The following is a 23,122-nucleotide window of genomic DNA, read 5'->3' as shown; positions in this document are numbered from 1 at the left end:
ATAGACCTCTTCATCAAAATAAAATACTGATGACAAGAAAAAACCTGCTTTACCATTGTATGCTTAATAAAGGCGGTGTTTTGCCTTTTGCCCATATAAAGATTTGCCGTGTCCTTTTTATACGCAAAACGTCAAAAGATTTGGACATTTTATAACCAGACAATTTGTGCATTTCATTTGGCAGTGACATTTCAGTCCATTCAGATGAAGGGCAGCTTCTCGCACGTCCTTTCAATTCCAGGTGATGTTTCACGCCTGGTATCAGGGATGTGTCTTTGAGGGGTCCCATGAAAATCACCCACATGGAGCCAAGATAAGACCCTTTTAAAAAAAATGTCAGTTCACACCCACTCTTCCCACTTACTGCGCCTACATGTGACCAAACTGTGTATGAGACATCCGGGCAGAGCATCTGAGCTTGGGCCAACCTGGGAATGGCCACACCAAACAGGACTTCTCCTGCAATTCTTGCTCCTGTGTGTTCTCAATGCTCCCAAAGCTGGAACCAAGGCAGCGAGAAGGAGAAGGAAGCAGCCTGTTCCAAACAGAGGGGAGACAGGAGCTAGACTAGTGAGCAAGGAGAAGGAGTAGATTGAGGCATAGGGCTTGGAGACGGGGAGTCAGTGAGTGGGCTAGAGGGGAAATGGAGAGTCAGGGTGGACAGGAAGCCAACGAAGCAGTAAACACAGAGGTCACACTATGAGCTCAGTGGAGGGAGTGTAGATTAGGATTGGCTGGGCCAGGAGATGGGAACAAGAGCTGCAGAGGCAGGTTGGACTGGGTGGTGCAGACAGGGCATGCAGGCAGGGAGAATGTGGCAGAAGATGGACGAGGAACTTGGGCTGCAGGAGGATAATGGGGCTGTTTGCACAGAGAGACTGGGACAAGAATATGAAGGGAAAATAGGAGCCAGTGGGGATTGGGCAGAAAATGATCAAATGAGGAGCCTGGGATTGGCTGGGACAAGGGAGCTGGGACAACTCTCTGAGGTAGGAGACAGAGGCAGAAGAGTGTGTCGGAACGGTCTACTTCTGGGCACAGCTGAGGGCATCCGCTCATGGTGAATTGCTCAAACTCAGGGTCCTTACAGCCCTTGACTGGAGGCCGTTCCCAAAGAGGCCACAAACCAGTCACACCGAGTGCTTCAGCTGCCAAGCTGGCCAGCGGGAAGCCTCACGAGCAAAACCCCTCAGACACCCCAGCTCTCCCTGTGCCACAATCAGCCCCGGGCCTACCACATAGGTGAGGGGCTATAGAACCCAATCTCACCTACCCTGAACGGGTCTCTCCGGTCCCAAAGAACCAGCCACAAATCCCTGGTCAATATACATTCTGAATCTTACCCACAGGATCACGCTGGGCCAATCCTTTAGAATCTAAAATCTAAAGGGTTATTACTAAAAGAAAGAGAAGCACGAGAGTAAGGTCATTAAGGAGAATACATTACATGCATCGAATCACCAAGTTCTCCATGCAGGCTCTTAGCAGAGATGTTACAAACTGCTATCTTAACAGTGTCAGTTGTACATCCAATGTCAGCAGTCAAGATACTGGCTGGTTTGCAGTTTCCAGACACATTCCTCAGGTGTGTATTGGCCTCTCTGATAGCCTTGTCCCTGGAGCCTTGCTAATTAGCATAGTCACTGACTGGATATTCCTGGCCCATTGCTCTGTCTCAGACAGGGTATGTCTACACTACCCCGCTAGTTCGAGCTAGCGGGGTAATGTAGGCATACCGCACTTGAAAATGAAGCCCGGGATTTGAATTTCCCGGGCTTCATTTGCATGAAGTGGGCGCCGCCATTTTTAAATCCCTGCTCATTCGAACCCCGTGCCGCGCGGCTACATGCGGCACGGGATTCGAACGAGCAGGGATTTAAAAATGGCGGAGCCCTGTTCATGCAAATGAAGCCCGGGAAATTCAAATCCCGGGCTTCATTTGCAAGTGCGGTATGCCTACATTACCCTCCTAGTTTGAACTAGGAGGGTAGTATAGACATACCCACAGAGAATCTTCCAGCATCCACATAGAGTACAGGTTTATAACTCCACAGACAGATATCACACAAGTACATGAGTAGCATTCATAGAATCAGTAGGACATAAGCTTTTGTTTGACCTCTGACATGGCCCCTTTTGTACAGACTTTGGGGCAACCCGGCTCCTTTTGTACACACTGTGGGGCTACCCTCCATTGGCGCAGCAGGGATATGGCTGCTCCCTTTAAAATCCAGTAACGTGACAGCGAGTCACAGCCTGGAGGAGAACTCATCCCGCCTGAGACTCACTGTTCCTCTGCTCGTGCCAAACAGCTGTGCAACCCTGTGGTAAAGCGTGTGTCTCGCACTCTTCCGCTTCTGGCCACATGGCTCATGCCAACCCATTCCTGCTGGCGGTGAGTGCGCTGGGTCGGCGGGCAGCCGTCAGTGCGGTGGATGAAGCTAAAGGGTCCAGCTGTGCTGCTGACCGACATGGGAGTCTGTATGACTGAAACACCACAGGAATAAGTTAATTAGGAAAATCAGAGCGGAAAGGAGTAATTAAGAAGGTAATCATTTCCATACTCGTTAACATTGAGGTTATAGCCTCAGTATCTCAGAAGCCTTTAAATCAGGGGTGTGCAGTAAATTTAGCCAGGGAGGGCCACTTCAGAAATGTTTGAAGTGGCCTCAGTCTGCCCTGGAAGGGGCGTGGCCTTTGGCGGAAGGGGTGGAGCCTTGGTCAGAAGGGGCAGGACCAGGAAACTTCGTGCTTCCTGATTACCCTCAAATGGGGGTGGAGCACATGAAGTGTTTGCTCCTGCCTCCCTGAGAGAACCAACAGCTGTTCTGAACTCCTGGCGGCGGGATGAGACATCGTGCATTGCCCCACCTGCCCCCAGGTCAATGAGGGCCTGGAGGTGGGAGGAACATGTGACGTCTCCTCCCTCCCTGCCTCTGCCCTGCAAAGTGCAGGCTGTGCTTAGAGCCAACCCTGGCAGTTGACTCTAAGTGCCACGCACTGCTGGCAGGGGAGGAGACTTTGTGCATTCCTCCAGCCCCAGCTCCTGATTGGCCTGAGGGTAGGAGATTGGCAGGGCATCTCCGCCTATGGATGCTCTTTTGCCGACCCCTGCTTTAAATGATGTAACTCTTCCACCAGGTGGAGACAGCAGCCTCTTCCACCCAAACCCTCGCCCGTTCCAGGGCAGCCCAGGGCCACTTCAGAAATTTCTGAAGTGGCCCCTTTGCTCAATCTCAGTATCTAGAGATTCCTTTCCAGAGATCCGACATTGAACCTGCTCGAGCCCTTCCACTGTTGCGGTTGTTCAGGAAGGGCCTGGATTCACTGCCGAGGTGTCCTCACTAGTCTCTGGCTCCGTGGACGATGACGATAACCAGAAGGCTGATTATGTATGTGCTCCATGATGTAGGCCATGTCAATTTGTGCACTTAGTCTCCACAGCAGACCACAAGAGAGCTCCCAAAGACCACAAATCAGATAAGGATCCTAGATGCCCGGCCAAGTTTGTTGTTAAGCGAAGTACAGGAATAGTTGTCAGTAGATTGTACCGAACCACTATGTGTACGTACCCTGTAACAATGGAGTGACTCCATCAGTGGGAAATTTCCTCTGCCCCCTAGGTCATCCAAACACTGACCCCCGCTCCACACACCACTTTATATACAGGTAGTCCCCGGGTTACGTACAAGATAGGGACTGTAGGTTTGTTCTTAAGTTGAATTTGTATGTAAGTCGGAACTGGTACATATTGTAGGGGACACTCTAGCCAAACATTTCTCCAGAGCTCAGTTTTATTATCCCACACCTCACTTCCCTCAGTCCTTTTTTCTCAAGTTGAGGTGTCTGTTGAGAAAAGCCGCTCCACGTCTCCCTGGTCTGCTGGGGGGGGGGGGGCGCTAGCTTCGCGTCTCCCTGGTCTGCTGGGGGGAAGCAGCTAGTGCGGGGTTGCCTCACCCCGTTTGTAAGTAGGGATCCGATGTAAGTCGGATCCATGTAACCCGGGGACTGCCTGTATAGGTTCTAAAAACTTATACATCACTGCTGATGTATCAGGTTTTCACCTTCTGACGTTGCCGGGTTACCGCTCTCTGACGCTACTTCGATATCACCCATCGCCCTGCACCTTGTGATCTGATTAGATCATCTCTATCCATCATGCTGTCAGTTTAGACCCTTTCCTGAACCTGGGTCTGTATCCGGGGGGAGTATGAGTACCAAGGTCTTATTTAATGAGCTGGTGGTGCCATGTGCTTTCAACTTATGACCAGTACCAATTACCTGGGCCTATTACCAATTACTGTTTGCATGCCCAGCCCTGTTTGTGGCACGTTCTGTGAGCAGGGTCCAGCCTCTTGCTCTCAGTTTAGCTTTGATTTATGTTAGTCATGTTTTGTCTCTTGTTAGCTGGGCCTCAGGCCCCACACCAGGCCTGTGCTACCTTGACTTATGTTTTAGGCCTTCATCTTACTACACCTGTAACCTGGGAAAATCACACAGCACCCTTGGGAAACGCTTCCCCCCTCCCACGTACAGACTCTGAGTGGAGAAAGGAAACTTTTAATAAAAAGGGAGGTAGGTTTACCTGGCATTGGTTTGGGAAACCACCATAGAGTTCATAACCAAACCCATGAGTAACACGCCCACCCCAAGCAGGCTGGGCAAAGTCCTTTTCCTCTCAGGTTTGTAAGTCCAGCAATGCCAATGTCCCCTTCACACGCCCAACCCTGCTCTGCACCCCACTCACACTTGCTGCCTTTGGTCAGGGCAGACCCAGAGCTCACCTCACATCCTGAGTGGCAGGAGGTAAAGAGGCAACCTCCTCACTCCGCTGGTCACTCCCCATCTATCCCACAGGCCGCTCATTACGCCTCTGCATCACCACTCTGCTGGCTGTTCATCCTGCTGCCACCGCTTTCCTGGCTGCTCGTTGCATGTTTCCCCCACCAACCTGTTGGCTCTGTCACCATCTTCTTGCTGCTTCTGCCGGCTTCTGGTGGATTTGGCTCAGGGCCAAACCTAGTGATTTCAGCTCTTGGCCCAAAGCACAGTCCAGCCACAAGAAAGTCCAGCATCCACTGGAGTAATTTAAAGAAGAAGAGACTCCTTGTGGAACCTGTCTTTAGCTTGGTCATTGAAATGGTCAGGGAGGGAGGAACAGATTGAACCAGTCTTACAGCTTGTGTCTGGAGGGCACACAACCTGCTGACTCAAGACTACCACCCTCCTTACTTAATCTCTCAGGACTCTGGAAGTGGAGTCTCTGTCCATTCAAGTTTCTTTACACATCTAGCAAAGTAGGGGCAAACTGTATTTACATAAAATACAGGACTATGTAGCACTTTAAAGACTAACAAGATGGTTAGTCTTTAAAGTTTAAAGTTTCAACCATATGAAGAAACTTGCACAGATACAGACAGACATCATCTTTCTATCCAAGTGCAAGAAGAAGGACATCGTACCCAAAGGAATGAAAGTGAACAATCCATTAAGATTCTTGAAGCAAAATGCAGGACAATGTAGCACTTTAAAGACTAACAAGATGGTTTATTAGATGATGAGCTTTCGTGGGCCAGACCCACTTCCTCAGATCAAATAGTGGAAGAAAATAGTCAGAACCATATATACCAAAGGATACAATTAAAAAAAATGAACACACATGAAAAGGACAAATCACATTTCAGAACAGGAGGGGGATGCAAGGGGGGGGGGGAAGGAAGGAAGGTAAGTGTCTGTGAATTGATGATATTAGAGGTGGGGAGAGTGGGATGTTTGTGAGTTAATGGTAATTCCCCAGTTATCACCTCTAATACCATTAACTCACAAACATCCCACTCTCCTCACCTCTAATATCATCAGTTCACAAACACTTACCTTCCTTCCTTCCCCCCCCCCCTGCATCCCCCTCCTGTTCTGAAATGTGATTTGTCCTTTTCATATGTGTTCATTTTTTTAAATTGTATCCTTTAGTATATATGGTTGTGACTATTTTCTTCCACTATTTGATCTGAGGAAGTGGGTCTGGCCCACGAAAGCTCATCATCTAATAAACCATCTTGTTAGTCTTTAAAGTGCTACATTGTCCTGCATTTTGCTTCAGCTACCCCAGACTAACACGGCTACATTTCTATCACCATTAAGATTCTTGTTAGTCTTTAAAGTGCTACATAGTCCTGTATTTTGTTTCAGCTACACCAGACTAACACGGCTACATTTCCATCTGTATTTACATAGACACAGTGCTCTTTGTGTAAGAAAAAAGGGGCCTGTACTCTGAGGCAAAGTTTTTAAGGGGAAAAAAAGGAAGGAAAACTTATCGAGCAAAAAAGCAAGACCAAAATGCAGTCGCAGCCCCTTTAAAAGCTGTGCTGGGAGCAGAAAAAAAAAAGCCACACCATGCTGGGAGCAGGAAAAAGAAATGCTGCGCGTCCCATTGAAAGCCAATTCTCCCCAGGAACACAGGTGCTGGTATGCACAGGGGAAATGGGTACCTTTTCCTTGGGTTAGGAAAATAGGTGACGGTATTCTGTTTCGGGCTGTACCGTCACAAAAAAAGCACTACATAGACACACCCAGGGTTTCTCTCCTATTCTGGCTGGCTGTAATGGAAGCATTTCTTCAGACCCTGCTGACTTCGATAAGGGCGGCTTTCTCTGATATCTGTGCCATAAGGCCTAATCTTGAGAATGTCATTTCATTTTCCTTGAAGAACTCAGGGAGTGGCAGGGGAACAGTTCTGGTGTATTATTAATCAGCCAAAACAGTTCTCACTCTCCACTTCTTCTTCCATATCTATCTCACCAGCCATTCTCTGCCCAGGCATAGCCAACAGCCCCTCCCCTGTCAGTTTCTTCCTTCTCTGTCTGCCCATCTCTCTCTGTCCAAGCTGGTCTCTGCTCATCAGCCTCTGTCCATGGCTCTTTCATCCCTCCCGGGCAATAACGCTGGTTATTTCTCACTCCCATTCATTGGCCACATCCCTTGGCATTGGATTGAACTGGCAGTGCCTTCTGACTCTGTGGTCCTATGCGGCTGGGATGATCTGTAAACACAGTGCCAGGGATGTTCCAGTCACCTACTCTCTGGTAACAGGTGTGTGAGAGAGGGTGGCAGAGAGAGATCAATACCTGCAGCAGAGGTTTTTCCATGATGGAACTGAGCACAGTGTCTCTGCCAGAACCCGGCCTGGACCATGGGTAGGGTAGACCTGGAACAGCCAGGAAGGCTCCTGCGCTGGCCCTGCCCCGAGGTCCAGCTCTGCAGCTCACACAATACTCCAACTGAGGCCTAATCAGCACAAAGTAGAGCGGAAGAATGACTTCTCCTGTCTTGCTCACAACGCTCCTGTTAAAGCATCTCAGAATCATGTTTGCTTTTTTGGCAACAGTGTCACATTGTTGACTCATATTTAATTTGTGGTCCACTATGACACCTAAATCTCTTTCTGCAGTACTTATTCCTAGACAGTCACTTCCCATTCTGTATGGCTACATCTAGATTGCATCCCTTTTTCGTAAAAGGGATGCAAATTAGACGTCTCGCAATTGCTAATGAAGAGGGGATTTAAATCTCCCCCGCTTCGTTAGCATAAGAATGGCTGCTGCTTTTTTCGGCAAGGAGCTTTGCTGGAAAAAAGCGCCAGTCTAGATGCTGATCTTGTGGAAAATAAAGCCTTTTCCGAAAGATCCCTTATCCCTCTGCTGCCATGTCTCCTCTCCTTGCTCCATCAACTCCCCTAGTGCCTGCTGCCCCCCAACCCCTCACTCTCCTCTGCTGTCCCAACTCCTGCCCTTCTCACTGCCCTCAACCTTCTTGAGACCTGCCCCTCTCCTCCAGCCCTTCTCTCCCCCCTGTGCCCACTCCTTCAGTAGCCCCACTCTGATCAAGTGAGCTACCCCTCTTCATCCCCTCTCCTAACACCTCCCTCTACACACCTGCCCTGCCTCTCTCCTCTGGTGCTGGTCCTTCCCCTGCAGGTGTCTGCCCTTCAGCTTCACCCCCAGAATCCCCTGGCACCTACACCCTCCTGGTTCCTCCCCCTTCCCTCATTGCCCCTGCCCCCTTTGCCCTCTTTTTCCCTGATACCTTCCCCCTCAGCACCCTCTACCCCCATTCCTCTCATGCCCCTGTGCCCTCACACATGCCTTGCTCCATCCCCACCTTTCTCATGCCCACCCCTCCTTTCAAGCCGTCTCCCAGCACTTCCCCCTCCACCCTCTAGCCCCCAGTGCCCTTACTCTCTCCTCTCCCAGCATCACCCTGTTCCCCCCTCCCACTGACACCTCCCCTCCAGTCCTTTTCCTCTTTGTCTGTACTTGGCCCCCTGGGATTTGTCTCTCCTGCACCCCTGTCCCTTGGTGCCTTCCCCCTTCTTCTTCTTCTTCTCCTTCTCCTGACCTCCTCCTCTCCCCTCAGCACAAACCCCTACCCCATATTTTTCCCCTCTACTCCCCTCCCCTCTCCTCCCCACAGCCCAGCCACTTCCCCTCCCCCAGAGCCAAGCAAAACACCCCCCCTTTTTTGTTGTCTTTTACACGTTTGCATTTTGCAATGTTTTTTTTTGTTTTGTTTCATTTTTGTCCCAGCATTTTAGCCCTATAAATAACAAATAGCATTTTCATTCATTTTTTCCCCATAAAGGCAAAGGCGCTTCAAGTGAACTTCCCCTTTCACTTGCTGCTGGGTCACAACAGCCTTTTCCCTGCCCTGTCCTGCCCAGCCCCTCCCTATGGACAAGCACCCCACACTCCCAATCCACAGGGGAAAAGGGTGCAGGGACAGCACAGAGCCAGAGGGGTGCAGGGAACAGTGGGGGGGGACAAGACAGGGTTGCCACGGGGGTTAGGAGGGTTGGCACGGGGGACAGGAGGCACAGAGACAGAGGGATACACGGATCGGGGGGAGCAGGATGCGGGGTGCAGTGGAGGCACGGGGAATGGGACACGGGGAACAGGAGAGACAGAGGGATCGGGGTCTAGGGGCAGAGCAGGAAACAGGCAGCACAGTGCTGAGGGGCGGGAGCAGAGATCAGGGGGAGCAGGGTGCAAGGGCGGCGCAGAGCCAGAGGGAGAGCAGGGGATCCGGGGTGTACCGGTAGTTCGAATTAGAGAGCCTAACTCGAACTACCTACTCCATGCCATGTGTAGCTGCAGGCACGGAGTCCGCACTAAGGGGGATTTAAAAATGGCAGCGCCCAGCAAGATGCAAATGAAGCCCGGGATATTTCAATCCCGGGCTTCATTTGCAACTTCAAATGCCTACATTAGCCACCCTAGTTCGAACTAGGGTGGCAGTGTAGACATACCCCTAATGTGGAGCACCCCCAGGGAGGTCTCTTGAAGAGGAAGAGGAAATGACTCACTTTCCTGAAACTGATGTTCTTCGAGATGAGAGTCCCTGGGGGTGCTCCACTACCCTCCCTTCCTCTCCTCTACTTCGGAAACTCAACCCCCCCCCCCACACACACACACACACAAACACATAAATTACACTCCTTCACCGGGTTCTGGATAGAGAAGGAACTGAAGGGAGGGGCGGGCGTGCCTGCGCATAGCTATAGGGGAAAGCCCACATGTTTGGCACGCCACACATGTGTGGTCCCTTAATACACTGCTAGACAAAACTCTGTCCAGAAGTGCTGGAACGATCAACACTTGATGTGGAGCACCCCCGGAGACGCTCATCTCAAAGAACGTCAGCTACAGGAAGGTTAGTAACTTCCTCTTCTTCCCGTGTTCATACACAGTATCAAGGTTTACTTTTCCATCGCTGGATGTGTGAAACTTGATTCTCGTTAGCATATCCAGGTGAACTTCTTTCTATCTGCTTTGTAATTTAGTTTTGCTATTATTCATAAGATTAATGCCATGCTCACAGAGTATGTCTACACTACAGCACTAATTCGAACTAACTTAATTCGAATTAGTTAATTTGAATTAAGCTAATTCAAACTAGTGCATCTAGACCTAAAAACTAGTTCGAACTAGCATTTTGCTAATTCGAACTAGCATGTCCACATTGAGTGGACCCTGAACCGATGTTAAGGCTGGCCAAGCAGTGCCGGCAGGGCATCAGGTTAGGTCTTAGAGCGTGGAGCTGCTGTCTCAGGCTAGCCGAGGGCTGTGCTTAAAGGGACCCGATCCCCACCCCGGACAGACAGTTCTCAGGGTTCCCCGCTTGCATGTCTACTTCGATGAGGGACAGCAAAGCAGTCCTGTCTTGGAGTGCCCTGAGTGCCCACACTCGGCACATCACAGCACTCGGACATCAGCCCAGCTACACTTGTCGCAGGCTGCCATCCGGGGGGGTCAATCAGGGGGCTGCAGGAGAGCTTCCACCCCGAGGAGCCCGCAGAGCCACCCCAGTCCTCCTCATCGGGGGCTCGAACCCCATTCCTCCCTCACCTCCTTCCACTTATCCCTCACTAGTCCCCCTTCCTGATGTACAAAATAAAGGACACGTGTGTTCAAAAATATAAACTCTCTTCATTGAACAAAACTCTGGGAGACTGGGAAAAGGAGGTGGGAGAGGGGAAGAGAGAGGGTGGGAGAGGGGAGGGCAACTAAAATGATCAGGGGTTTGGAACTGGTCCCATATGAAGAGAGGCTAAAGAGACTGGGACTTTTCAGCTTAGAAAAGAGGAGACTGAGGAGGGACATGATAGAGGTCTATAAAAGCATGAGTGGGGTGGAGAGGGTGCATAAAGAAAAGTTCTTCATTAGTTCCCATAATAGAAGGACTAGAGGACACCAGATGAAATGAATGGGTAGCAGGCTTCAAACTAATAACAGAAAGTTCTTCTTCACAAAGCAAAGAGTCAACCTGTGGAACTCCTTGCTGCAGGAGGCTGTGAAGGCTAGAACTAGAACAGAGTTTAACGAGAAGTGAGATAAATTCTTGGAAGCTGGGTCCATGGAGTGGTATTAGCCAGGAGATAGAAATGGTGTCCCTGGCCTCTGTTTTGGAAGGCTGGAGATGGATGGTACGAGACAAATGGATTGGTCATTGTCTTCGGTCCATCCCCTCCGGGGTAGCTGGTGTTGGCCGCTGTCGGCAGACAGGCTACTGGGCTAGATGGACCTTTGGTCTGGCCCAGTACGGCTGTTCTAAGCTCAGGGCTCAAGGTCGGGGGTCTCACTGGACCACCTTGATTTTCATGCAAACCTGCTGCTGGGTGGCCAGGCTGGCAGCTCTCCTGCCCTAGACGGCCACTTTCCAGTGCCTAGTGCGGAGGTCGTGGATGAGGTCCATGATCTCCACACTAGACCAGGCGGGCGCCCGCCTCTTGTGACCCCGGGCAGGCTCCTGGGAGCCGCCAGCCTGGTCCCGGGAAGAGGCGGAGGGCTGGGTGGCAGCGGGTGGCTGGTTCGTGCTGTGCCAGGTGCAGGGTCTACTGGCTGGGTGCTGGCAGGCTTGCACCTGGCACGGGCACCGTAGCCAGACCGTGCCCCTTTAAGGGCTCCAGGGCCGGGAGGGGGGCAGAAGTGTTTCCCTGATGGTGCCCAGAGTGGACACCAGGGAAAGCTGGGGAGGGCTAGCCTCCCACTAGTTCGAATTAAGTGGCTACACAGCCCTTAATTCGAACTACTTAATTTGAACTAGGCGTTAGGCCTTGTAGAATGAGGTTTACCTAGTTCGAATTAAGCACTCCGCTAGTTCGAATTAAGTTCGAACTAGCGGTTTGCATGTGTAGCGCCTATCAAAGTTAATTCGTACTAACATCTGTTAGTTCGAATTAACTTTGTAGTGTAGACATAACCACAGTGAGCAGTGGAAGCTTGAAATGTTGCACATCTGTCCACCCTTTGTGACAGTACACTGCAGTGGTCTGCATTCTGTAGAATGAAAGTCGCTATTTCTTGCAACTTTCTCATCATCTTTGCTTCCTGTTTCTCTGCAATTATTTACCTGGGGTCCATGCTGTAAGTCCAAGATACGTTCCAAAAATCTTGAAGTTATAGTGAAACAACTTAAAGCGGGGAATTTTTTTCCCATGGCTGACTTCCATTTAAGCAAATTGAGGGGAGTGTTTCGCACGACTTATAGTGACAAATGGGAGGACTTATAACGCATCAGTTCCTACAAACGTCATCGACTTCAGTAGGGAATGGATGTATACTGAGGAAACTTACAGCGGGGACCCCCTGTATCTGTAAACCTTGTATTGGTTCCCAATGAACTCCCTCTTCTCCTCCACAGTCTGTTGGGCCGATGACCTCACTTGACTCAGGTCAAACATTTTTCAGTTTTTGTCAACTAGCTTGCTAATCTTTCCAGTGCCAAATTCACACCTGATTTGATGTGATGAAAGTGAGGTGAAGTCAAAAGGTGCCCATTCGTTTAATTCATTCTTTGCAAACCTCTTATTCAGATGATCTCACAGCAGGGAGATGAAACTTAAAATAGGTTCCCTGTGGAATTGTCCATCTGCTGTGCTTGATGCAGTTATATTTTTTATAGTGTTGCTCTAAGGCAGTGGTCACCAACCAGCAGATGGGGATCTACCAGTAGATCTTGGAGCCTCTTGCAGGGGATCCTGATTGGTTTGGGCAGGCGGCTCTCAACCACTGGCACATCAGTTGCCTCTCCCTCCACTTTCATGCTGGTCTTGCCCTCTGCCTTGGATCTGCCCCTTGGGAGCTTCCTTCTTGCTGTGCAGGGCATGGGAGAGAGAAGGGGGGGGGTGGATGTCAGGGTGTCCCTCCTCCCCTTACTTCAGTACCCAGTCTCCACACAGACAAGAAGGGATCGAGGGAGTTTGGCAATGCAAATCTCTGTGTGTCTCTGTCATTCTCACAAACACCAACTGTCCATCACTCATCTTCCGACACAGCACACACATTTGGGGTGGTTGTTACTTCTTTTACTTTTTGCAAAGGGGTTTATTTTTGGTTTTCGACTAATCTGTGCATTTCATCATTTTCATCTCTCACTTACACTTATATTTAATTAGTAGAATAGTGACTTCTAAAATGCCTAACCTGTCGTGGCTGAGTAATTCTCTCTGTGCTCATTGCTGCTCCTGCAAGTGGCCGGCATGCCCCTGCAGCCCCTGAGAAAGGCGGAGCAAGGGGTCCCCACACGCTGTCCTTGCCTGCAGACACCGCTTCTGCAGTTCCCATTGACCAGTAACAGGGAACCGTGGCCAATAGAAGCTGTGGGCTCAGTGCCTGTACATGAGAGCAGCACATAGAGCCATGGAACCATTACTGTACATGCCAGCTGCTTTCAGGAGTGGTGCAGGGCCAGGACAAAATGTTTAAATAGCCACTTCACTACGTTTGGAAGTTTAAATGAAACAGTCTCATTTTCTTTGACTCAAATTGTCCTTTTTGGACTGAGGAGCTGCAAAAGACCTTACGAAGGGTCTTAAAGGTGTCTCTATTCACTTCATCATTGGCCAGTGGTTCCACGCATCAACTAAACTCAAGTCTTCTTCTCGATGGACCACGCAGTGTTGTGCTGTTAAATGTAGGATGCACAGTTTGAATTGTGTGGCAACACCCTTGTTTTTCCCTAGCATGACTGCAGCACCCTCTGAAGTGAACATCACCATTTTTGTCAGGTTCAGTTTATTCCAGGTGTAAAAGTGGTATTTTTTTCTGGACCAACTTCAGATGGTGCTACACCGAGCTCTCCCTGCTCTGGGCTCTCTCCATCTTGCTCACTGGACCAGTGGCATTTTTTTATGATGCTGCAAATGGAGAAAAAAAAGCATCACGATGCTCCAACTCATGTGTGTTGAATGTCCACATTTTTGCTCCTCTCATGGTTCTATCTTGTTAGATTCCATCCATTAAGGTCTGACATAGTTCCCAGGGATGTGGGACAGGAACACTCTGCCCCATTGTTCTATTCACTGTCCCCTTTGGCCTCCTCTTTGCTGTCCCCCAAGTGTCCAAACCTTCCTCCTTAGTTACACTATGGAGAATTGCAGTGAGATACGGCGGCGCATGGAGATCTCTGCGAACAGCAGCATGAACCTGGTTCTTTACTTTTTAGTTAAGAGCTGCAGGAAGTGGGATTTGAAGGGATCCATCAAGGTCATACTCCAGAGTGGCTTTGAAAGGAGGGTGGATCTCACAGTGGAGGGAGAAAATACCAGGGCCAACCCAATGGAGATAGTCAATTAAATTCCTACAGTGCTCAACCTGGGAGACACTGCTCTGGGATGGAAATTTCCCCACATCACAGAATCAAAGAACAAACAGCTAATTTATCAGCATAAAAAAAATATTGACATATTGCACCCTCCGCAAGGCTGCATTTATCTGCCCCATAACAGCTTTCTACTACATCAGTCTCATCTGATTTAATCTTGGGCCAGCCACTTCCTCCTCATTTAGGGGAGCAGGACCAATGTGCAGAGCCCTGTCCCTTGATGTTATCAGATCACCCCGTGATCATGATACCTCCAGATGCCGTCGTCTCTGTGTCCCACCTTCCAGTGTGGGCAGGACAGTTCTCTGCCAACTCTTGGCAGCCGCTGGGGGCAGAAGCTGCACCAGGACTGGCAGGGACACCCTCTGCACCAGTGTAACAGACGATTGCTTGGAAAATATGCCCAAGAAGTTCCTCTCCGGAGAATTGCAGTTAGTGAGCATGAGACACTAGTCGATTTAGTTGGGATTGGTCCTGCCTAGAGCAGGGGGCTGGACTTGATGACCTTCTGAGATCCCTTCCAGCTCTGTGGTTCTATGACACTGAGATTCTGAAGTGAATCCAGACCAGCCCAGCTCCTGTAAACACGGGGTTTGTGCCCCAGGGAGGAAGGCAGGTGAGGGACGGCTGGTAGGATTCACTGCTCTTTGCCACCATTGATTAGACAGGATTATTCTTTCTCACTTTCCTCTCCCCACCCCCCAACTTGCATGCTGTTCCCTGGCCATCTGTTTCTGTCCCAGTTCTGTGTCTCTGTCCTTGTCTGTCTGTCCAGCTCTCTCCCAGGTTTAATTTTCTCTCTGCCACTTGCTGTCAGTCCAGGCTGCTCCCACCCCTGGGCCTTTCTCCATGTTTCTCTCTGTCCCCAGCATCTCCCAAAGCCACTGGGATCGGCTGGTCCAGGGCAGGAGGCTGGGGAGGGGCTGGAATGAGCAGTGATAACACAGAGCTGGGGGGGTCAGTTGCTGATTCCTCCATCTGCTCTCTGCCAACAGGAGTGTGCAAGAGAGGGGCAGCGGGGGACACCAGCATCCCGCAGCAGCGGTTCCATGATGGCCGAGCTGAGCACACAGACCCTGCCACCAACAACCTCTGTCTGGGATTACGAATATGAACATAACGACACTGGATGCCCAGAGTTTGATTCCCTTCCCGTGACCTTATACAGCTTCTTTCTGACCCTCTGCCTGTTAGGGCTGGTGGGGAACGGGATCATCCTCTGGTTCCTGGGCTTCTGCATGAAGAGGAACCCCTTCACCGTCTACATCCTCAACCTGGCCGTTGTCTACACTGTCTTCCTCCTCTGCTCGGTTGTCTTTCTTGTAGCTAACATGGTGGGATATCTGCTTTGTGACAATCCCACGTTTATTTACACGTTTCCAATACTGTGTTTGTGGACATACAGCACCAGCCTGTACCTCCTGACGGCCATCAGCACGGAGAGGTGCGTGTCCGTCCTCTACCCCATCTGGCACCGAAGTCGCCGGCCAAGGCACTTGTCTGCCATCGTGTCTGCCCTGCTCTTGGCTCTCTCCTGCCTGCTCTGTTGTTCCATGGTCATTTTTTGTCAAGATCTCACCAATGAAAGCTGTTTTGCTTCCCTCCTAAATGTTTTTGTTGTGAATGTCCTGATATTCTCCCCCATCATGGTTCTGTCCAGTCTGACCCTGTTCATCAAGGTGCAACGGAGCTCCCAGCAGCGCCCGCCTGGCAAGCTCTATGCCGTCATCCTGCTCACCGTCCTCTTCTTCCTCTTCATCACTATCCCGCAGTGTTTTGTGTTTTTCCTCTCCTACCTGGACATTGATATGTTTTGCGCGCTGGCCTGTGCAAGCAGCAGCATCAGCCCATTAATTTACTTTGTAGTCGGGAGCTACGGGAAGCGGCGATTCTGTGGCTCTCTCAAACTCGCACTCCAGAGGGTTTTTGAAGAGCAGAAAGATTCCGGGGAAGACAGAGACCCTCCCATCAGAGACCCAATAGAGACGGCTGTTTAAATCCCTTCAGCAGCCAGCCTGGGAGACCCTTTCTGGAGATTTCCCTAGATCCTGTTATCAAAGCACATAGCAAGGGAAAGGACCTTCCTAATTCTTGCCCACCCCTGCCCTAGTGTGGATCCCCAGGGCTCATTTGTCGCTGTCAACCATCAATAGGTCTTCCAGGGCCTGGTCTGGTTGCCATGGGAATCCGTTTGGCTTTGTCTCTTCTCTAAAGGATGCCTCTCAGCCACTCGCCCTGTAAATAGGCAGAGTAGCACTGTGGGGAAGTCTGAAGAGCCCAAGAACAAGAATAGCACTGCAGTGGCCAGGAGAAATGTTTGGGGGCTGGGTGTGGAATAGTAGCAGAATGAATGCAGGACTTTCTCCATGTAATGCATTCCCCGGTCGGCTCCCCTGCACAGAGACACTTCCATGGATGACAGTCACAAGGGATCCTTCCACGCAGCTCTGGCCTCCTGCTGATTCCAGCTGAGATTTGAATCACTCCCCTTTGTGCCGATGGCAATAATACAAACTAACCCACAACCGGTCAGATTTCAATCCATCTACCCACATTGCCAGGTGGTGAGGGAGGCCCTGTCCCTGGCCATTGGAGAGACAGCAAGAGGAGATCACTGAGCGCAGAGGTAAGAGGACAAGGTGGCCTGTTTTGGAAGAGGAGCCATGTGCAGGACTATGGACCCAGGACCTGCTAAGGGATTCTGAGTTTCATCCCACGCATGCACCAGCATAGTGAGGAAAGTGAGGCAGGGGAACGGGCTTGGTGTTTATTGCAGTGTCAAGATTTGTCGTGCACTTACTACAATAAAGAGGGATTGGTTTGAAACCCTTTTGTAAAGGCCGTGTGTGCGTTTGCTTCACTGTCTGGTCTCCTGAAGAGTGGCCTGGTAAACCCAGGCTGCTCACCGGTTTGTGGGCGGAGAAAGGGTGTGTCTACGTATCCCTCATTACAAGCAGGTGCTATGGCAGTGAGTTCTCCCTGTTCCACCTTCCAGAACACAGTTCAGCAAAGCTCAAACTTCTGGAAACCAGGAAATGCAGAGGTAAGATCCAGGTCAACACAACCTGCAATGCTGTGATGTGTTGGCATGAGCAGGGTGAGGTAACGTCACCTCCAAAAAACTCTCATAAATTGAGAGTCGGGCTCCAAGAACTTCTGGGATTGCTTTCAATCAAGAGTAAAAACAACCAAAATTATATTAGGTTCTGTCATCGATAGGTTGGGTTCGGAGTCTTTTGGGTTTGTATTTTCCATCTTTTTTTTTAATAACTCACTTTTTCTTAAATGAAAGCAAAGACTCATGATTCTAGGAGCTGAATGATGAAGAAGAACATCAGTCACAGGGTGGATGGGGTTCCTTGCAGGGGAAACAGATCCAGCACATCTGGACCTCATTAGCAGATTTGTGATTGGGTCTGAAAGAGGGCAGCTGGTGTCTATAAAATGCCAGGGGGTAGCTATGGCAAAGAGAGATTAGCAAACTAGACTCCAGCAGGTTGCAGAAGGTCAAGGGCGAGTTTGAGACCACAGGACAGCCAGCCAGGCCTGGAACTAGGTCACTGAAAGCAGGGAATTGAGGTGGACAATGTGGACTTTATTTTGAGTTTTGTCTGCAATTGAAACATTAATAAATCCAGACCCTAAAGAAGGATGTTTGCACAGAAAAGCCCGTGTGAGAAGTCTGAAGAGCCCAGGACCAAGGGAAACTGAGGCAGAATTTCACAGCACTATCCCTGGCCAGGAGGAGGAGTGTGGGAGCTGGCCAGCCCTTCTACAGTTACAAAGAAGGTACACGTTTCTTGCAGGTTGCTACAGTCTGACTCTGAATCCAGCCCTCGGATCATAGGAAAGATGTTTGAGTTTCCTCAGTGACCCAGCTGAATTCCTCTAGAGCTTTTCCTCTCCCTCTGTGAAGGTCTCTTTCCTCAGCTGGATTTCACATCACCTCTGCTGCACATGGCTCCCAGCAGGCCCTGAGATTGCTGGCCTGGTGCAATTTCTGAATGGTCACTTGCAGGGAACAAGTGTGAGAAATGGGGACACTTTTTGTCAGGGTTTATAGTTGCATAGGTAAGGGGACTGTTAGCCTCTTACTAAAACTCAGTGGGAGTTTTTGGTTGACCAGCTCCCAGTACCAAAAGGGGAAGGGTCCATGAGACTGACAGACCCCCAAGGACAATGGAAAGAGGCCAACACTCCAGCTCAGCCTGATTGACAGGTTGGACCCACCAATGAGGAAATTAGGAGGCCAGGTCCCATCTTCCGTGTGAGCTGTGCTTAGGGTTGCCAGGTGTCCGGTATTGACCCGGACAGTCGGGTATTTTCGCCTCCTGTCCAGTTTAAAAAAATCAGAAAATACCAGACACCAAAAATGGCCGGTATTTTCTGACTTTTTTTTCCAGGTCAGGAGGCGAAAATACCAGACACCTGGCAACCCTACGACACACTCAGCAACTAGGCCCAGCCTCCGGCCTCCCTCTGTCCAGGGCCCCCAATGCCCCCAGCTTCCCACCTCCGGACCCCCTGCTTACCTGGGGGAGGAGGGGGTCGATGAAGAAAACAAGATGGATGCTGGCAAAAACCCTACAGACCTGAAGCAAGGGGAAGCCATGCCTTCCCTGGGTCTTAGTGCTTAACTGCTTCCTATCCCTATTCTGGCTGCATGCACTTAAAGGGGACGTGCTGTTTTGTTTTATTTTATTTTAATTTATTTCATTTGCTTAATAACTCTCAGGGTCCTTTTTTTTTCTCAACAACTTTGGTCTTCCCCCCTTTTTTCCCCCCTCAACAGAACTTTTCCCCTAGTGTTTTTTTTGGGGGGGAGGGAGGGAGGTGCTGGAATTGTTTGTTAAACCATCTGGCAATCCTAGCTGGGATTTTCTGGGTCTCTCTGAGAAAAGGAGAGAGAGCTAAGAAGAGCAGCAAGAAGTGCAAATGGGCAGTCCTGCGGTGTCAGAGCTAGACACACACAGCCCAAGGAGCGCAGACCCTGTGGTAAGAAGCAAACCTACAGTGACAAGAGAGCCAAAGGAGTCCGAAAAGCAAGGCAAGGAGCTGGAGGCTGGCAAAGCAGCACAGTCTGCAGCTGGGTGTGGTGAACAGCTGGGACCAGCAAAGTGGGGGGAGAGGCTCTGGGCAGAGAGACACCCCCAGCCAAGAGGCCCTGCAGCCCAGACTTGGAGAGGGATTGTAACTCCAACTAGTAGAGGGGGTCCTGCCACCTAGAGCCTGAAGTCGTGTGGTCACTGCCAGAGCAAGCATGTCCAACCTGCAGCTCCCCCTGCAGCACAGCCGAGGCCTGAGAAAGAGCCCTGAGACCTATAAGGAACAGACTGTGAACTGTCCTTACACTTTGCTGTTTGTGATGTCCCAGTGCTACAGAGCAGGGCTGTGTGTTCTCATTTAACCAGTCTCATTTTTTCTGTATTCTTTTCTTTTTAATCAGTTGCTGTTTAATAAATTGTATTTGCTTTGAACTGTATGTAATGATCAGTGGGTCAAGGAAGCATGCAGTGTGCAGAGAGCACCCCGGAGTGGGGACACCCTAGCCCCTGCCCCTAGTGACTATAAGGTTGGGGATTAAGCCCCAGAAAACCTGGGCCCGGCCTTGTTGGGATTTCAAGGACTCTGCTACTCAGGAGTGGAAGGGGAGCCCTCAGGGTCAGGGAGACCGTGGGGTAAAGGAAATGGGAGCAGGGACTCAGATCCTTTTGCTGGTCCGTTTCACCGGCGTGGTATAGAAGCCAGGAAAGTTCCCCACAATTGTAGGACCATTCCCCTGCTTACACATATATAAGACAAAGCCCCTGATACCAGGCTGGCCCCAATATCAGGGCATTCTGGTTACCCTATGTGCCGATTGCAAGTCTCTGTTTCAGCATAAGAAGCAGTGTAGTTTGTTCTCGGGTAATCTATATTTTTTCACTGTCCTGTGCTTGGAAAAGCTCCTCAGTCTCCATTATAAATCTCTCCCTTTGTTTTGTGAACTTGCCGGGTGTTTCCCAGGGTCTGTTCAGAACTTGCCACCTCTCCATTCCATTGTGAGTTGCCTTCTTTGTGTGTTCGGGGACAGGGAGAACCAAATCCAGGCTAGTCAGGTAGCTTAAGACCCCCCCCCTGGAATGGGCTAAAATAACTCTGGTGACAGACACAGAATAAGACTTGGATGGTCTGAGACTTAGTCACTTTGTGTGGGCCTTTCCCCTACACTGGGGTTGAGGGGCAGATGTGAAAAGGTTGGACATGCATTAGCCGCTCTGGGGTTTGGCACCAAAAGAGTCTGACCCAGTTTTCAATCAGCTCAGCTGAAGCCATACACTTTAACATCCACAACTCATTTTCAGCCCCCCCCCCCCCAAACAACTTTTGCAGAATATTTGCAGTTTCCATTGAAAAATGGAACGAGATCTGGTTTGGGGGGGAGGCCAGGGTTGCAGTGTATGGATTGGAACCCACAAATTTACCAAAGGAATCCCTTATTAGTGTCCTGCCCTATTAGTATCCTGCCTGACCTCAGCTGGCAGGGGAAAATAGTGTGTCAGGAAAGCACTGGAGTGGAAGGAGCTACCTGATCAGTGCGTAACCCCAGCTTACAAAGCCCCCCACCTGCTACACTACCATTTTGCTTTTCTTCCTTAATCTCACAGCGACACTTGCTGGCCACTTTTTTATTGCAGCACCATGCAATGGAACTAGATTCACAGCTCCTGTCCTGGGGCATGGTTGCTGGAGAGGGAGGATGTCATGGGATAAGAAGGAAGGTGCTTTCATGGATTGATCAGAGAGGTAACTAATGGTGTCCCACAGGGGTTCATACTGGGACCAACCCTATTCAACATATTCATAAATGATCTGGAGAACAGTAAACAGAGAGGTGGCAAAATTCAGAGATGATACAAAACTGCTCATGATAATTAAGTCTAAAGCAGACTGTGAAGAGCTTCAAAGGATCTCTCAAAATTGAGTGACTGGGCAACAAAATTAATATTGATAAATGCAAAGTAATGCACATTGGAAAGCATAATGCCAATGATATGCATAAAATTATGGGGACTAAATTAGCTGTTACCACTCAAGAGAGAGCTCTTAGAGTCATTGTGGACAGTTCTCTGAACACATCCAAGCAGTGTGCAGCTGCAATCAAAAAAGCAAATAGAACATTAGGTATTGTTTAAAAAAGCATAGAGAATAAGACAGATAATATCTTATTGCCGCTTTATAAAACCATGGTACTCCCACACCTTCAATACGGTGTACAAGTGTGGTCGCCTCATCTCAAAAAAGATATATTGGCATTGGAACAGGTTCAGAAAAAGGCAACAAAAATGACGAGGGGTTTGGAACGGGGGCCATATGAAGAGAAATTAAAAAGACTTGGACTTTTCATCTTAGAAAAGAGGAGATGAAGGGGGGCTATGATAGAGGGCTATAAAATCATGACGGGTGAGGAAAAAGTGAATAAGAAAAGTTATGTACTTATTCCCACAATAAACGATCTAGGGGTTACTAAATGAAATTAATAGGCAGCAGGTTTAAAACACAAAAGGAAGTTTTTCTTCACGTGGTGCACAGTCAACCCATGCCCCAGAGGGAAGGATCACAACAGGTAATCCTCACGTGATCCCTCCCCTGTCACCCACCTCCAGAGAAACAGAAGCGAGGGACACCATTCCTCCTCATCGTGGTTAATAGCCATCGGTGGACCTAACCTCCATGAATCATGCACTGGGTAGGAGTAAAATATCTATTTTCTGATTTGTGCCTCACATCTCAAAAGTCATAAGTTGCCACCGGTAAATAGCCCAGCCTGGCATGTTCATGGCATTTAGCAGATTTTTTTTTTTGGGGGGGGGGGAGGACTCAGATGTGCCAGGTGCCATATTTGATTATGGTTTGAAGAACAAAAGACACAACTGGTGACAGGGCTGGGCACCTTACCCCTCAGTTCACTAGGGCACTTCAGTCTTTCAATGGTTGGGTCTTGCCTCTTTAGGCAATTTTTCCTCTAGTTTTTCTATCTACGTGCAGAATACATTTTGTTATATGCACTGAGATATGTGTGGATGTGCACCACCAATAGAAACATAGGTTGCTGGTTGTGGGCTTTCTGCTAATTTACTGGGTAGCACCTGAATCTCTTCTGGTTCAAGCGCCCATTTCTCTTAAATTAAAATGATACTTGAAAGCTTTTGGGTGTCTTGTATGTTTTCTCCCCAGGTTTTGGACCTGGAAGGGGGAGGGAAATGAACATGCAGCTATGGCTAAGAGAGGACAGACACTGCAGTGAGTCAGTTGTTTGAGTCAGGGATTATCATCTAGAGGAAAACATGCCAGATACCATCTTGATAGTGCATCAGACCTTTAGTCTGAGGGTCCCGGGTTCAGCTAATGCTATTAAATGCATTTTCCCTTCCGCCCAATTCCCCCTTGTATTAATGCCCCTTTCCTCTCTCTGCCCACTCCAGTGACTCTTAGCTCCCTGTTATTGGCAAAGCACCAGGGAGATGATTGGGGAACAGCCCCTCCCTTCCCAAGGGTTTGTGTACTCCATGAGCCCAGCTGAGAGCCCTTGCTGGTCTATGGATCTGATCTCCCTGGGTGTACAGAGGCTGCAGACAGCAGGTGTGGCTGGGAAAAGGACAGGGCCAAGTGACTCTTTGACCACCCCTCCCTAGTCCCTTGGCACAGCCACTCCCCTCCCCGCACAGCCAGAATCCAGCAGGGGCAGGGCTCAAGGGCAGACACCACAAGAGAGTAAAGTGTTCTTCTCTCTAATCACTCCCTGGAGGTGCTAGGGGAATTCTACTGACCTCTTTTGCTAGGGAGGAGGAGGAAGAGAGGTGCTGGTACCTTGGCTGTATCAGATGCAGAGAGGGTGCAGTACAGATAATGGCCACACGGGGGCAGCACAGTCTGTCGTAGGCAGGGGGCACTGGCAGAAGCAAACAGCTGGCAGGCTTCT

The 23,122-nt window shown here is 49.7% G+C and overlaps 1 protein-coding gene across 2 annotated transcripts; it reads left to right on the top strand.

The window, feature by feature from the left end:
- The first annotated feature begins 9,488 nt into the window (after nucleotides 1-9,488).
- Nucleotides 9,489-16,998, top strand: LOC102463925 (proto-oncogene Mas-like). Of its 2 annotated transcripts, none has more exons than XM_006110316.4 (2): nucleotides 9,489-9,708; nucleotides 15,156-16,998. In XM_006110316.4, the coding sequence occupies exon 2, from the start codon at nucleotides 15,210-15,212 to the stop codon at nucleotides 16,155-16,157; it is 948 nt and encodes a 315-aa protein (XP_006110378.1). In that variant the 5' UTR covers nucleotides 9,489-9,708; nucleotides 15,156-15,209; the 3' UTR covers nucleotides 16,158-16,998. The 2 variants fall into 2 exon arrangements, with proteins under 2 accessions (XP_006110378.1, XP_075784615.1); XM_075928500.1 differs by having other exon boundaries at nucleotides 9,489-9,806.
- The last annotated feature ends 6,124 nt before the right edge of the window (nucleotides 16,999-23,122 follow it).

This window comes from Pelodiscus sinensis, chromosome 4 (assembly GCF_049634645.1).
Source record: "Pelodiscus sinensis isolate JC-2024 chromosome 4, ASM4963464v1, whole genome shotgun sequence".
NCBI classification, from domain to species: Eukaryota; Metazoa; Chordata; order Testudines; family Trionychidae; genus Pelodiscus; species Pelodiscus sinensis.
The sequence above is the reverse complement of the archived record's forward strand: the minus strand, read 5'-3'. Positions and strand labels throughout refer to the sequence as shown.

Coding starts and splice junctions, on each gene's coding strand:
- LOC102463925 (XM_006110316.4), top strand. CDS start 15,210: ATGATGGCCGAGCTGAGCACACAGACCCTGCCACCAACAACCTCTGTC.